This window comes from Silurus aristotelis (assembly GCF_946808225.1).
Source record: "Silurus aristotelis genome assembly, chromosome: 25".
Lineage (NCBI taxonomy): Eukaryota > Metazoa > Chordata > Actinopteri > Siluriformes > Siluridae > Silurus > Silurus aristotelis.
In genome coordinates this window covers 4,595,685-4,611,042 of record NC_139598.1, presented here as the reverse complement: position 1 = coordinate 4,611,042, position 15,358 = coordinate 4,595,685, and the positions used below count along the sequence as shown (strand labels likewise).

At 38.7% G+C, this 15,358-nt stretch overlaps 1 protein-coding gene across 1 annotated transcript; it reads left to right on the top strand.

Annotated features, from left to right (window-relative positions):
* Nucleotides 1-23: 23 nt before the first annotated feature.
* panx1a (pannexin 1a) lies at nt 24-8,954 on the top strand. The gene is made up of 6 exons (XM_083530233.1): nt 24-470; nt 3,382-3,506; nt 4,592-4,782; nt 5,017-5,518; nt 5,901-6,066; nt 7,431-8,954. The coding sequence occupies exons 1-6, from the start codon at nt 287-289 to the stop codon at nt 7,499-7,501; spliced, it is 1,239 nt and encodes a 412-aa protein (XP_083386359.1). The 5' UTR covers nt 24-286; the 3' UTR covers nt 7,502-8,954.
* The last annotated feature ends 6,404 nt before the right edge of the window (nt 8,955-15,358 follow it).

The window sequence follows — 15,358 nt, the reverse complement described above, 5'->3', positions numbered from 1 at the left end:
TTATTATGTACAAATTTGAAGCTAGTTGTTTGTAGTAGCTAACGTTAGCTAGGTGCAGAAGTGATACCGCGGGTGTGCTGTAGGTGGCGGTAACGAGCCCCACGAGGTCCACCTTTAGCGACGAATTAGAAGAACAGGAAGTTGAACAGGTAGTTGGACCCTGGAGAAACAATGCTTATGGGTCCGAGTCGCGTCTTAGTTTCATTTTCTCACTTGCTCGCGCAGTGAATGGACTCGTTCTCGGTGTAAACATCTCGAACCTTCTTTCCGTTCCGGGGGATTAAACATGGCGATAGCAAACGTCGCGACAGAATATGTTTTCTCAGATTTCCTCCTGAAAGAGCCGAACAATGAGGGCAAGTATAAGGGCGCGCGCCTGGACCTGGCTCTGGATAAGCTGGTGCTGTGTATTGCAGTGGGTCTGCCGCTGCTACTCATCTCTCTGGCCTTCGCTCAGGAGGTTTCAGTCGGTAATTTACACACGTTTAACTTCACCGTTTCTTTACACACCACAGCTTTTTCACATTTCTACACGCTATTGTTTGTTTTCCAGGCAGAGGTTAGTTGGTAAACCATAAACACGTGCTGAAACACTACCATACAGACTCTTTTCATTATCTATCTATCTATCTATCTATCTATCTATCTATCTATCTATCTATCTATCTATCTATCTATCTATCTATCTCTATCTATCTATCTATCTATCTATCTAATATTATAAAAGTATGCGTGTTTATTATTATAATTTTTTTTTTAACGGATCTGTTTTCTCAAATTTATTTCTAAAAACACCACCATAATAGTGTGTCAGTCTGGATTTTAAAGACTCTATCTATCTATCTATCTATCTATCTATCTATCTATCTATCTATCTATCTATCTATCTATCTATCTATCTATCTATCTATCTATCTATCTATCTATCTATCAATCAATCAATGAATAGGAAAAGGAATACCGGTTAAAATTATAAAAGTATGTGGTTTCTTTCTTTTTTTTTTTCAAACAAATCTGTTTTGTCAATATTATTTTTAAGAACAACACCATAATACTGTGTCGGTCTGGATTTTAAGGACAACATCAATCCAATCTAATCCATCTATCTATGAAAAGGAATACCGGTTAATATTATAAAAGTATGCGGTTTCTTTTTTTTTTACAAATCTGTTTTCTCAATTAAATTTCCAAGAACAACACCATAATAGTGTGTCGGTCTGGATTTTAAGCACTCTATCTATCTATCTATCTATCTATCTATCTATCTATCTATCTATCTATCTATCTATCTATCTATCTATCTATCTATCCAATCCAATCCAATCCAATCCAATCCATCTATGAAAAGGAATACCGGTTAATATTATAAAAGTATGTGGTTTCTTTCTTTTTTTCAAACAAATCTGTTTTGTCAATATTATTTTCAAGAACAACACCACAATAATGTGTCAGTCTGGATTTTAAAGACTAAATCGACACCTAAACCTCTTAAAAGTATTCAAATTCAAGCGTTTGTGTTGTGTGAAATCATCCCGGCGTTTTGTTCTTCATCTGAGAAGGTCATAATTGTGCCTCGATGACATCACCGGAGGACATTAAAAATACGGCATTCGATGTACGATATATATCGTGCACACACACACACATTACGCGATAAAGTCTAGTAGATTAGACGCGTGCGTTCTGTCCCTGTACGATTCAGTCCGATAAACTGCATTTAGAATGAACACGAAATTTAAGATGTACAGGCAGAAAGTGTGTACATGTAAAAGTGCCATTTCTTTTTTTTTTTTTTTTAATCAGCTGTTTAAAATATATTACACCCTAAAATGTATATTATAAATGTAATATTTTAAAAATTCTGATTTCATTTGCATTTTGGTAACAGCCAAAATATCTATTTGAATAATTCATTGTAATTGACTGATTAAATTTGCCTCAAAAGATGATGCACACTTTTAGAAACAAAAGTCAAGTTTATTTCTATAAGCTTTTTTCACATTATCTCAAAGCAGCTTTACAGAATTTAAGAGTTAAGGTGAATGTGTGTTTATCCCTGATGAGCAGCCGTGACGACTGTGGCGAGGAAAAACCCCCTTAGATGTTATGAGGAAGAAACCTTTAGAGGAACCAGACTCAAAAGGGGAACCCATTTTCATTTGGGTGACATCAAGAGTGTGATTATAGTCTTTAAAACAATACAGAACACTGAAGAGAGAGAACTAACATGAGCACTGGAATGTAAGATTGAGTGATGATCTTTCTGCAGTCAGTTGAGGTTGTGGAACCAGGAGCTACTGAGCAACTCATAAAATAGCATTTGAGATCATCATAGATCCAAAACCAGCTTCTCCATGCCAGAGCCTTTAAACACTCAAAGAGGTCCAGTGTCCAAACTTCACATGAGGTGGAATCTATAAAGCTTTATAAAAGTTAAAAATGCTAAATATTGGTTAATTATTGTTATTGATAAAATCCAAACAAAAAAACCTACATTTGATATTTGTCCCCTATGTGCAGGAGGTTAAAGGCCAAAAATGTCAATCTAACATGGGAAGTGAAAACTGTATCAAACATAAAGGAAACTGAACTGATCCCAATTCTCCAGCATCGTACATACACCATATTTACGACATCTGTAACGTAGAGGAGACATCAGAGCAACTTCCCAGAATGCACTGCAGCCGCAGGACGGGTAGACTATCGGGTGACAGGCACGTTTAGACGCTTTTGGAGGCTGGTGTGTTTGATGAGGATGTGAGAAAGCTGGGCAGATTAAAGGATTAAAGCACGCTGCATTGTTCTTTTTTTGATGTATAGCGCAAACTGGGGCCAAATCCCCGTGGCTCTATTATGAGAAGCTGGTCAAGTGGGTAATGTAAGAAAATCATCTTGTTTGACGTGTCGATCAAAGAAGTCAACTCACGTTTCTGCGGTAACAAGTACTCTTTTAACAGAGCATTGTTTTTTTCGTGGGTTCTTTTCTTGCCTGGATTTTGTCCGGCTACAATTCTGCTCGAAAATGATTTGATCTATCAAGCACATATATCATCCATTGCACGTTTGAATTCGGTTAGGTACAAGATGTTTACTTCACACCTGCCTCCTTTTCACCTCCCTCCAGAGTCGCTGCTGCAAATCACATGCAAACTCTGTCGAATATTTCAATTGCAAATAAGTCACAAATTCTGCATTTTCAGAGCCTTGGTTCAAAGAGGGCGGTTAGTGCCGAGAAGGGCTACGAAAAAAAAAAAAAAAGAAGCGTGTGATATTTCAGCAGTACGTTTCATAACAAGATTTATTCCCACGACGTTCTAGTAACTCGACCTCATTAAACACGTTACCGAAATTAGCCTAAGTGTCATGTTTCTTGTTTTTCAGGGACTCAGATCAGCTGCTTCTCCCCCACTAACTTCTCCTGGCGTCAGGCTGCGTTCGTGGACGCTTATTGCTGGGCAGACGTACGGAAACAGAACACAGGGGGACTTCCTCTCTCTATGCATAAGGTACTCGATTGACACTGTTTGGTCCAACACAGTTGTCTCTGTCTCTCACAAACACACACAAACCCACATGATACCAGGCTACGGTCATTTCCCTGGTTGAAGAAATCAGTAGGGGGTTTTCAAAACAGGAGACGTGTCTGTTACTCAAGTAAATATCAGATCACTTCAGGTCAAGTCAAGCAGCAATTTAAAATGGTTACAATTCAAACTGCTCATGTTCACAACTGTTAATAACAATAATGTAGAATTTAGTGTACTGTTACACCCCAAATACATTTATATAAAGAGAGAGAGATAGGCTCCGCCCTCCACTCACGTACCGGCTCTCGTCCACGTGGCTACTGTCACATACATACTGTATATACTGTATCATTTCATCACGTTCTTTACAGCAGTGGTTACCAACCCCCGGGAAAATTACATTATTTTCGTTTTATTTATTATATGATTCTAAATGCTGTTTTTTTTTTTTTTTTTTTTTTGGGGGGGGGGGGGGGGATTTCCCACATTCTCTCCGCCACATCTGTCTATAACTCACTCTTGATGCATTTAATGATGCTTCGGTCACATGTCTTACCTCCATCCGCTACTTTCTTAAAGGGGCTGCTCCGGCCGCTAACACATAACACGTTACCACTAAATTCGAGCCCCCAAGCGAGCAAAATGAACAAACACCACCACAGTGGATTTGCGTTTATTATTATATTTAGAAAATACCAGTTTTTCTGCCGCTCGTATCATTTTATTTTGTTGTATTTATCCACCACATCTTAAAGATCAGTCCGTGAAAATAGTCTGACATTGGTGCAAAAAAATTTTGGGGACCGCAAATCTACAGTATACTGTAAACTGCTCTGTGTCGCTAAACAATCAGCACATTCACCACTATAAAATATATCCAAGTTTCATTTCTACATTATTGTCTCTTGAGAAGATTATACTGAAACGTGAGGGGTGTACTCACTTTTGTGAGTTACTGTATATACACATACACCACATAATATGCACTTAATCTAATCATTTAGACCATCATTAACGAAACCTTTCTTTCTCGTTCCCTGTTCCTCTCTCCGCCTTTTTGCTAGTTTTTTCCCTACATCCTCCTGTTAGTCGCCATGCTGGTGTACCTCCCAGCCCTGTTTTGGAGATTTACGGTGACTCCCAGTCTCTCCTCTGAGCTGACATTCATCATGGACGAGCTCGACCGCACTTACAACAGAGCCATCAAACTGGCCAAACGTCTCCACAGCAACCCCTCGCACCCTGACACACACAGGTATACACACTAGTTTTAAAAAAGTTTGATAAAAAAAAAAAAAAAACACTAATTCGATTTCCATTCGTTGCACTTTTTAATACATGAGTGTTGTGTGTGTGTGTGTGGTTTTTAAGTACTATTAATATTTTCATTCTAGAAAGAATATATATTATATTGTCCAACTTATGGGGGAAAAAAACTACAATATTTGTGAGCACGCTCATCCTTATTTATGTGTGTGTTCCTTTACAGCTCTGCTCCAGACCTGACCGAAAGCTGTTTTAGGTACCCGTTGGTGGAACAGTATCTGAAGACCAAGCGCTTATCTTACTGCCTGCTACTGCGCTACATACTGTGCCGAGCCTTCACCTTCCTGGCCCTGATCCTGGCCTGTATCTACTTGTGTTACTATATTCGTCTGTCTGTAACGGACGAGTTTCCGTGCAACATCCGCTCAGGTGTGCTGTTTAATGACTCGTCCGTACCCGATGCTCTGCAGTGCAAACTGGTGGCGGTGGGTGTGTTCCAGCTCCTCAGTTACATCAACCTTATCGTGTACTTCTTGCTGGCACCCACATGTGTGTACTCCATGCTGGTTCCTCTGAGGAGCTCGGCTGAATTCCTCAAACCTTACGAGAGGCTGCCCACGCTCGGGGTGATGGAGCTAGGACCCAGGGCGTGGAATGATCTGGCGTTGTACCTGCTGTTTCTGGAAGAGAACCTGAGTGAACTGAAAAGCTATAAGTTCTTGAAGGTGTGTATTCAATCGTGTTTGAATCAAATGATCCTTTATGGATTCACGAAAACACATTTTTTGGACCGTTTTAGCCGTTTTTATTTTTACATTTAGCGATATTTCTTATATTAATGAATTGATTTTTAATAATAACAATCTTTTTTAAATCAAATTCCACCAAGCATTACAGTCGCATTGGTTACATTTGAGTTTCTTTAGAATTTCCAATTTTTCTAGCCTAAACCTCTCGTATGGTTTTTAGAAATCACAATTATACATTTCTCTTTGAAGTCCTATTGAACCTATTTGACTGTATGTTTCACTCCCGGGTCCTTTGGCTCATCAGACACTAGAGATTTCCAGCCTATAAACTAATGCAGTGTGTGTGTTCCATGTGTAGGTATTAGAGCTCCTGAAAGAGTCTGGAGAGATGCAGTTTGACACCCTGGTCCTGCTTCAGTCACTTGGTCAGGTGAAAACGGACGTGGTTGATGGAAATCTGCGAAAGAACTCGCACGCAGACACAAGCCTGGAGAAGAGTGGAGAAAACTGTATAGCGATGAAAGGTAAAGAAAAGGAAATGAAAATGGTGCCAATGTTACCCTGATCTTTACCTCTGATACCCCAATCTTACCCTGATCACTATATTTACCCCTAATACCCTAATCTTACCCTAATCACTAACTTTACCCCTGATACCCTAATCTTACCCTGAATACTATCTTTACCTCTGATACCCCGATCTTACCCTGATCGCTACCTTTACCCCTAAAACCCCAATCTTACCCTGATCACTATCTCTACCCCTGATACCCCAATCTTACCCTGATCACTATCTCTACCCCTGATACCCTGATCACTATCTCTACCCCTGATACCCCAATCTTACCCTGATCACTATCTCTACCCCTGATACCCCAATCTTACCCTGATCACTCTCTCTACCCCTGATACCCCAATCTTACCCTGATCACTATCTCTACCCCTGATACCCCAATCTTACCCTGATCACTATCTCTACCCCTGATACCCCAATCTTACCCTGATCACTATCTCTACCCCTGATACCCCAATCTTACCCTGATCACTAACTTTACCCCTGATACCCTAATCTTACCCTGAATACTATCTTTACCTCTGATACCCCAATCTTACCCTGATCGCTACCTTTACCCCTAAAACCCCAATCTTACCCTGATCACTATCTCTACCCCTGATACCCCAATCTTACCCTGATCACTCTCTCTACCCCTGATACCCCAATCTTACCCTGATCACTATCTCTACCCCTGATACCCCAATCTTACCCTGATCTCTCCATATTTATATTTGAGCCCCTGTATTATATCCCGATTCCCCCAGATTTTACTCCTGCTACCCCAGGTTGATCCTTGATCTTTTTATTTCTGATACCCCGTTTTTATTTACCCCTGATTCCAGATTTTATTCCAGTCTCCCATATTTTTCATATATACATATTTCCTCTCTATTTACCCCTGATATCACAAATTTACCCCTGATATCCTATTTTCTCCTGATCCCCAGATTTGATCCCCATTCCCTATATTTGACCCCAGACATAAAATTTTTACCCCTGATTCCCAATTTTACTCCTGATCCTCCATATTCTTTTCCCACCCCCATATTTTATCTACATCACCCCAATTTTACCCCTGAAACTGCAGTTTTACCCCTGGTCTCTATATTTAACCCTGACCCCATTATTTACTCGGACCCCTGTTTGTGTGTGTTGCGTTTACTTGGTCCGTGTGTGTGTGTGTGTGTGTGTGTGTGTGTGTGTGTGTGTGTGTGTGTGTGTGTGTGTGTGTGTGTGTGTGTGTGTGTGTGTGTGTTTGTGTGTGTGTGTGTGTGTGTGTACACATCAGTGTTTGCTCCACATGATCTAATGTTTTTGTTGGTGACTCGGCAGAAGTCTCCCCTCTGCTGACCGAAGACGGGACGCCTCGAGCCGACGCTGCTGTGCGCCAGAGAGTCACATGACGTGCCACAGTGTCACTTGATGTCTATGTGGTTAAATGCAATGCTTAATGAGACGTCATGGACAGTGGTTCACGAAGACAGTGGTTAATGGTACTTTATGATTGTGTGTGTGTGTGTGTGTGTGTGTGTGTGTGTGTGTGTGTGTGTGTGTGGCCCATATTGCTTTATTCAAATGCCACATTTACCTCATCTTTTTATGCATTATGATGGGCTGATATGTAAATGGGGGGTGTATATGTGGTCCGAATGCATAATGTACATAATGGTACACTGATATACATACAGATTAACATGGGGATCGAAAGTTCAGCATAAAAAAACCTGATTGGATTATTTCCATTATTGCTCCTTTAACATCTTTTAAATAATTTATTCTTATTAAACTTCATCAGAAATGTTAATTCAGGGCCTCATTACCAACATTGCCGTTTTCCCCAGTTAACCCCAGTGTCTCAACTCTGTCCCCCCCCCCCCCCCCTTATTTATAAAGGAACTCGTTTGTTTTGGAATATTTCAGTGTCTTCATTTTCTATAACTTGAATATTCTTTTTATTCTCTGGGAGTTTTTTGTTCTAATGGTAGCAGGTTCGTTCCTAACGGAAAATCCTTTCAAGCTAGCTAATTTATTACGGATTGTTTTATTTATTTATTTCCTTAAAGTTAGGGGAGGCTTTGGTGAGCGAAGTGCAACGCTACTGTTCAGAAAACAAAACGCAAACAACAAGCAAACCGTATAGAGGTAATGTTCAAATTCTCAGCAGGAATGAATGGTATTGTGTGTAAAGGTTTTACATGTAAAAATAATTCAATGTGTCCATTGAATGTCCGGTGTCTCTGAAAACATCTTCATGAGACCACTGTTGTTGCAGTCGTATTTTTAAAGACGATTTACTAACAATGTATCTGTCTTTTTTTTAAATGATTGCACTTAATCAGGATTTTGTACATCTTTGTATGCAGCGAAAATCATGTTTTTTTGACGTCCTCCATTTTGGGTAAAGAATAAAAAAAAATGGTGGTATTGCTGTTCTTATACAGATCATTATTCTGTACAAATAGACATAAAGTCACACTTTTTTTAATACTTGAACACTTTTTACTCTCGGATAATACATTCGGTTATTGGAATATCTCATGGGAAAAAGAAAAAAAAAAGCAGAAAACTGAATTTTATTGGATAATGAAACTTCAAGGGGTTTATTTTAGTCACCTTTGTTGTTTTGTAGAATTTCTGAAATGTAGTTATCTTTGATCTTGGGTTTCCTCTCTGATGGTACTGACAGCGTTTCAAAAATATGTACTATTTTTGTACTATTAATGTTCTAATTTGCCAGACAGTTTTGGTTTTATGTTCTAAAAAAAAAAACTGCATGCATGCATGGGAATCTTATTTTATTTTTATTTTTTATTTTTTTGTCAAAGATCTTGGGAATAAAATCCTGCTCAATTTTTTTTACACCGTTGTGGATTTTGAAATTTTTTTTAGATAAAAAAAAAAAGAATGGATGCCTGTAAGATTCTTTTATACAATAGATTTCAGGTTTAAAATGTGTCTAGAGATGAGATGTGCCTCTATTTATGCCTCCATAGGGTAAATTCAGAGTAAAAGAGTAATTTCAATCCCTGTACAATAAAACATGTTATACCAAAAAATAAATTATAATAGAAACAATGAAATAAATCAGTGTGTATCTATGGACAAAAGTTTGTGGACAAGCTAATCCTAACTCTGATATATTTACTGTAAAATAACCTTCCACTCTTCTGGGAAGATGTTCCACTAGATTTTAGACACCACTAGGGTGTTAGTAAAGCGAGGTAACGAGGTAGGTGATGAGAGGAGGCCTGGGGTGCCGTCAGCGTTCCAATTCTTCCCCACGTTCACTTTTCAGTGGCTTAAACCGAAGCCATTTCATTAATTGTTTTTATTATTTTGTTATGTTGCAGCCTGATACTACAATCATTCTCATTGTTTTTTCCCATATTAATCTACACTCAGTTTACTAATAGAAACAAAGTAAAAGCAGAATCCTAGAAATGTCTGTAAATGTATTAAAAGTTCTAAACTGTAATATCACATGTATATAATTATTCAGACCCTTTCTCAGTACTTGGTTAAAGCAGCTTTGCCAACAATTACAGCCTCGAGTCTTTTTGGGTATGATGCAACAAGCTATTCACACCTGGATAGGAGGATTTTCTGCCATTGTTTGCAAAGCCCATCAAGATCCATCATGTTGGACGGAAAGCGTCGGTGAACAGTCATGTTTAGGTCTCTCCAGAGATGTTTAATAGGGTTCAAGTCTGGCTGGACCACGCTAGGACTTTCACACAGTTGTCCCTAAGCCACTCCTGTGTTGTCTCGTCTGTGTGTTTAGGGAAGTTGTCATGTAGTAATGTGAACGTTTGTCCCAGACTGAGGTCCTGAGCACTGTGGAACAGGCTTTTATTAAAGATGTATCTGTATTTTGCTCCATTCAGCTTTCCCTCAACCCTAATCAATCTCCCAATCCCTGCTGCTGAAAAGCACCGCTCCAGACAGGCCAAACAGTTACAGTAAATCTTGTTTTTATCAAAACAGAAAGTTGTTCCACAATGTCTGAAAGTCCTTCAGGTGCTTTTTTTTTGCAAACATCAAGGTTTTCATGTGTATTGCGGAGAGGCTTCCATCTGGCCATTCTGCCATAAATCCCAGATTGTTGGAAGGCTGCATTGATTGTTGTTCTTCTGGAACTTTTTTCCATCTCCACACAAGATCTCTAGAGATCAGTCGGAGTGACCACTGGGTTCTTCTTCACCTCTCTTACTAAGAACCTTCTCCCCTGATTGCTCGGTTTTGCCAGGCAACCAGCTCTTCAAAGAATCTTGGTTGTGCCACACTTCTTTCCTTTGAGATTTATGGAGGCCACTGTGCTCCTGGGAATCTTTAGTGTGGCAGCAATTTGTTTTTTTAGCCTTCCAAGATCTGTACCTTGCAACATTCCTGTCTCTGACTTCTGCAGGCAGGTTCTTAGACCTTTATCTTCTATAGAGAGGTGTGTGCCTTTCCAAATCATGTCCAGTCAATTTAAATTTAATTTAGTAACATCTCAACAATGATAAATGATGTTTGAATCTTTGCAACACTTCAATGCGCTGAAGTAAAGAACGACCTGAGGGGGGTCTGTAGTTGTGGGTTGAATGTTATATCAAATCGGGAATCGAGGTTGGCGTTAGATCAGAAAGCATGAAAGGAGGAATCCGGATTATTTCTTTTCACGAGCAGGAAATAAACACTCGCTTATCTGTAACAGCAAACAAATTTGCATTGTAATTACGTTCTCGGCTCAGCGCAGGAGTCGATATTAACAGAACAAAAGAGGTCGACAAGCCTGGAGATTTGCGTAGAGGTCAAGCTGCTTCACAGGTGATAATACTGATATAAAAATGTAAAAAAATTAAAATAAAAAAGGGCCCAAAGCGCGGCGTAATGTCGTGTTTATCACCGGATTTAAACGAGTCTGGCCTGGCACGGGGTGATAGCGATTCTGTTAAACCTTTGTGCCTTTATAAGGTCGTGAAGATGCTGTAAAGCAAATTCGACTTTCAGTTGGAAGTCAGGAGGGAGCTCTGATGCTGATGCTGAGTTTATACCGTTCCTGTGAGCCAAAAACAGAAATGAATGTTGCACAAATCTCATGTTGTCAACATTTAAAACACCTATGATTTTCTCTATTAAAAATAAAGGTCATCCACTCAAAGCAACCAAAACCAAAAAATCAGTTCCCACAACTACCCTTTAATTTTCTCTATTTTTTAACTTGATGATATTTGAGGTTATAGATTTAGAACTTGATATTTCAATCAAATTTTACATTTTTAAACTTGAACTATTTTAATATTTTTTTTTGGGCTGAAGGAAGACAGGTGGCGCTTGAAAATCCACCTCTGGTCCACCAAAAAGTTTGAGAACCACTGCTTTCATATGAATACAACCTTCTTTGCTCATACAGAGTAGACCCAGAGTGCCAATATTTGTGTGTATCTTAAATATTAAGTGAGTAATCCACATTAAAAATCCTTGGTGTTTTCATTCGATGGTGTTTTGTCCTGATATGTTTGTTTAGTTCTGTTTATTTCTGCTAGACTGATAGTAAAGCTAATTTAAAAAATGCGCTTATGATTCCCAGTTCTTAAGCCGTTGTGATGTGTTTACCATGGGAACGAATACCGCGATAAAAAAACAAAACAATGAAAATACGATCAGCCGTGCAACAGCTTATCACTACCTAGGGACTATCACTGACAAACTCTCTTTCATATTAGTTCTTCCCTGGACAGTCGTTGTCTTAGCATGGGGCGTGTAATAGTGAAGGTCACAAGCTCCTCAATACCTCCCGAAGCCAAAGATAAGTTGAAATTTACCTGACAAAAAAAAAAACTAATATAGCAATTTCTGTTGTCCTTGTGGATTTGTTCACAGAGGCAACAATGAAGAAAAGGATGCAGTCTTTTTTTCCCGACAAGGATGCAGAGACTCCAGTACTCCAGTTAAGGACGCAGAAGTTCACAAGACAAAATGTCTAGACATGATAAATGGCATTAGTATCGTATTGTAACATTTGTATTGTATTTTGCAGATAGCAAGTTGACAACCATCCTTAAAAAATCTATATAAAATATAATAACATTGTTTTGACATTTTGATAAAAAATATATTTTGTTAATGTGAATATATAAGCATCTAGAATATGTCAAGTCAAGTCAAGTCAAGTTTATTTGTATAGCGCTTTTCACAACATACATTGTCTCAAAGCAGCTTTACAGAAAACAACAGTGAAGGTGAATGGTGTGCGTTTGTCCCTGATGAGCAGCCGTGGCGACAGTGGCAAGGAAAAACTCCCTTGGATGATATGAGGAAGAAACCTTGAGAGGAACCAGACTCAAAGGGGAACCCATCCTCATATGGGTGACATCAAGAGTTTGGTCATAAATCTGAAATAAATAAAAAAAATGTAATTAATTATCTTTCGTATAATAATTAAATTATATATGCCTTAATTAAATATACAAACATTAAAAAGCATTGGAGCGCAGCTTTGAATAACTTCCAGGTACAGTTTTCTTTGTTGCGTTTAATATATAATGCTTCTATTGCCAGGGTGGGGGTTGACTTGGGATGCACACTTTTTCCTGCTGCTGGTTGACCTGCAATGTCCAAAATTTTGGCAGGCGACTGTGTTATCTCGCTGTAATGCTAAACCTTAACTTGAGCAACCCAACTAATTGATAACGACATTCGTTGACAGTGAATTTAATTATCGGTTATTATCAATTTTATCGATTATTTGTTGCAGCTCTAAACAAAACCAAGAAGAGTACCAGTAACAATATAAGGTTAAGTGAACTGAACTGAATTACAGAACCACTTGTCATTTTGTGTCTGTTTTGGGCGTGGGCAAGAATCCATTCAGAACAATAAGCACATCATTCAAGTGCACTTGAAAGCATATATAGAACAGACCCTGCTCAGGCGAGAAAACCAGTGTTCTGAAGAATTGTGGTGCATCTGTTAGCCAGCAAGTAGGATGCTACGTTTTTAGGTGGATCATCACTTCATCCCTGGGCGATGCATTGCAGAGAGCTCAGGCAGCCATGAACGATATCAGGTTTCCTTCGTCCGAAGAGCAGCCGAAAGCCAAGATCAATATAACAGGCTCTCTGAATCTGCAGTGCACTGAACAGAAAAAAAAGGGGAAAAAATGCTGGAAGGGTGAAAGCAGAAGAGTAACAGGTGAAAGGAAACACATCAGTCTACATCTCGGTCTGAGTCAGAAGTGAAGTGGAGCTCAGGCTGGACTTAATGAACAATTTCTCCACGTGAAACACAGCTACTCTTCCAGAATTGGTTCCCACAGGGGGCACACACACACACACACACACACACACACACACACACACACACACACACACACACACACACACACACACACACACACACACACACACACACACACACACACACACACACACACACACACACAATCTACCATGCATTCCCATTCGCTTGGATGATATTATTAAATGTATTGTCTTCCCTCAGACTTCATTCACACTTCCATGCTCGGATTTAATTGTTTGGAAACAATTCATGTACATTTCTCGATGCATGTCTGTTTACGATTGAATAAATGATTTATTCAAATATCAAAACAACAATGAGAATTACAATTAATAAACAGAGTATCTGTTAAATAATCAACTTACACACAGTAGGAGGCAAAAGAAATTTATTTAAGCTTGAACAATACCAAATGCATCAAATGAAATAAATAAGGAATAAAATCAACTCTAAAGAATCAACGATGAAGTATGTGTTACTTTTATGGTCCTATTTAAGTGTCAGTTAAAGTATTTTATTTTCCTAAATAGCAGTTAATATTAAAATAAAAATAGAAAATCAATTTTTTGCTAATTATATTATTGTTTCTATCCTTAATATCCTTAATAGTGTAAAAGGTCGTTCCTGTTTGTACTTTTATACTATCTATATCTGATGCAGAGAAGCTCGTCCATGCGTTTATGACCTCTAGAATAGACTACTGTAATGCATTACTAGGTGGATGTCCTGCATCATTAATAAACAAGCTTTAGTTAGTTCAGAATGCCGCAGCAAGAGTTCTTACTAGGTCAAGAAAATACGATCATATAACCCCAATCTTATCGTCCCTACATTGGCTTCCTATTAAGTTTCGAATAGACTACAAACTACTGCTACTCACTTATAAAGCACTAAATGGTTTGGCTCCCATGTATCTATCCAGTCTTTTAACACGCTACAATCCGTCACGCTCCCTGAGATCTCAAAACTCTGGGCTTCTAGTAGTTCCTAGAATAGCAAAGTCCACTAAAGGCGGTAGAGCATTTTCACATTTAGCTCCTAAACTCTGGAATAGTCTTCCTGACAGTGTTCGGGGTTCAGATACACTCACCCAGTTTAAGTGTAGATTAAAAACATATCTTTTTAGCAAAGCCTACACATAACACACATCACACACATCACATCACAACCTTGTGCTCCAGAACATCTGATCACATGCACATTATCAACTTGTGCTGTTAATATCATGAACAGCAGCTACGCTAATTCCTCTCCACTGCTTCTCTTTCTCTCCCCATCCCGAGGCATCCTGAGGTTTGGCCAGCTCCAGTCACGTCCCACCTCGTGAAGATTATGGACCTATGGATGATCATGGAGAAGTAGATGCCGAGTGTTTAAAGGCCCTGGCATGGAGAAGCTGATGCTGGATCTATGATGATCACAAATTGTTCTGTATTGTTGAAAGATTTATGACCAAACTCTTGATGTCACCCATATGAGGATGGGTTCCCCTTTGAGTCTGGTTCCTCTCAAGGTTTCTTCCTCATATCATCTAAGGGAGTTTTTCCTTGCCACTGTCGCCACGGCTTGCTCATCAGGGACAAATGCACACCATTCACCTTCACTGTTGTTTTCTGTAAAGCTGCTTTGAGACAATATCTGTTGTGAAAAGCGCTATACAAATAAACTTGACTTGACTTGACTTTTACATTCCTTAAAGTGAATCAGACACAAAAAATGCTTTGAAACTATAAAACAACATCCGAAGACTTTCATGTGGCGGAAAACCTACTGTTACACTGACTGCTGATTCATGAGACTCTATCCATCGATGTAGAAAACACAATAGAAACAATTATACATTTTTATTTATTTATATATATATATATATATATATATATATATATATATATATATATATATATATATATATATATATATCAATAAGATTGGAAATTCATTGATTGAACATCGATGTGTATTTTATTTAAAAAAAT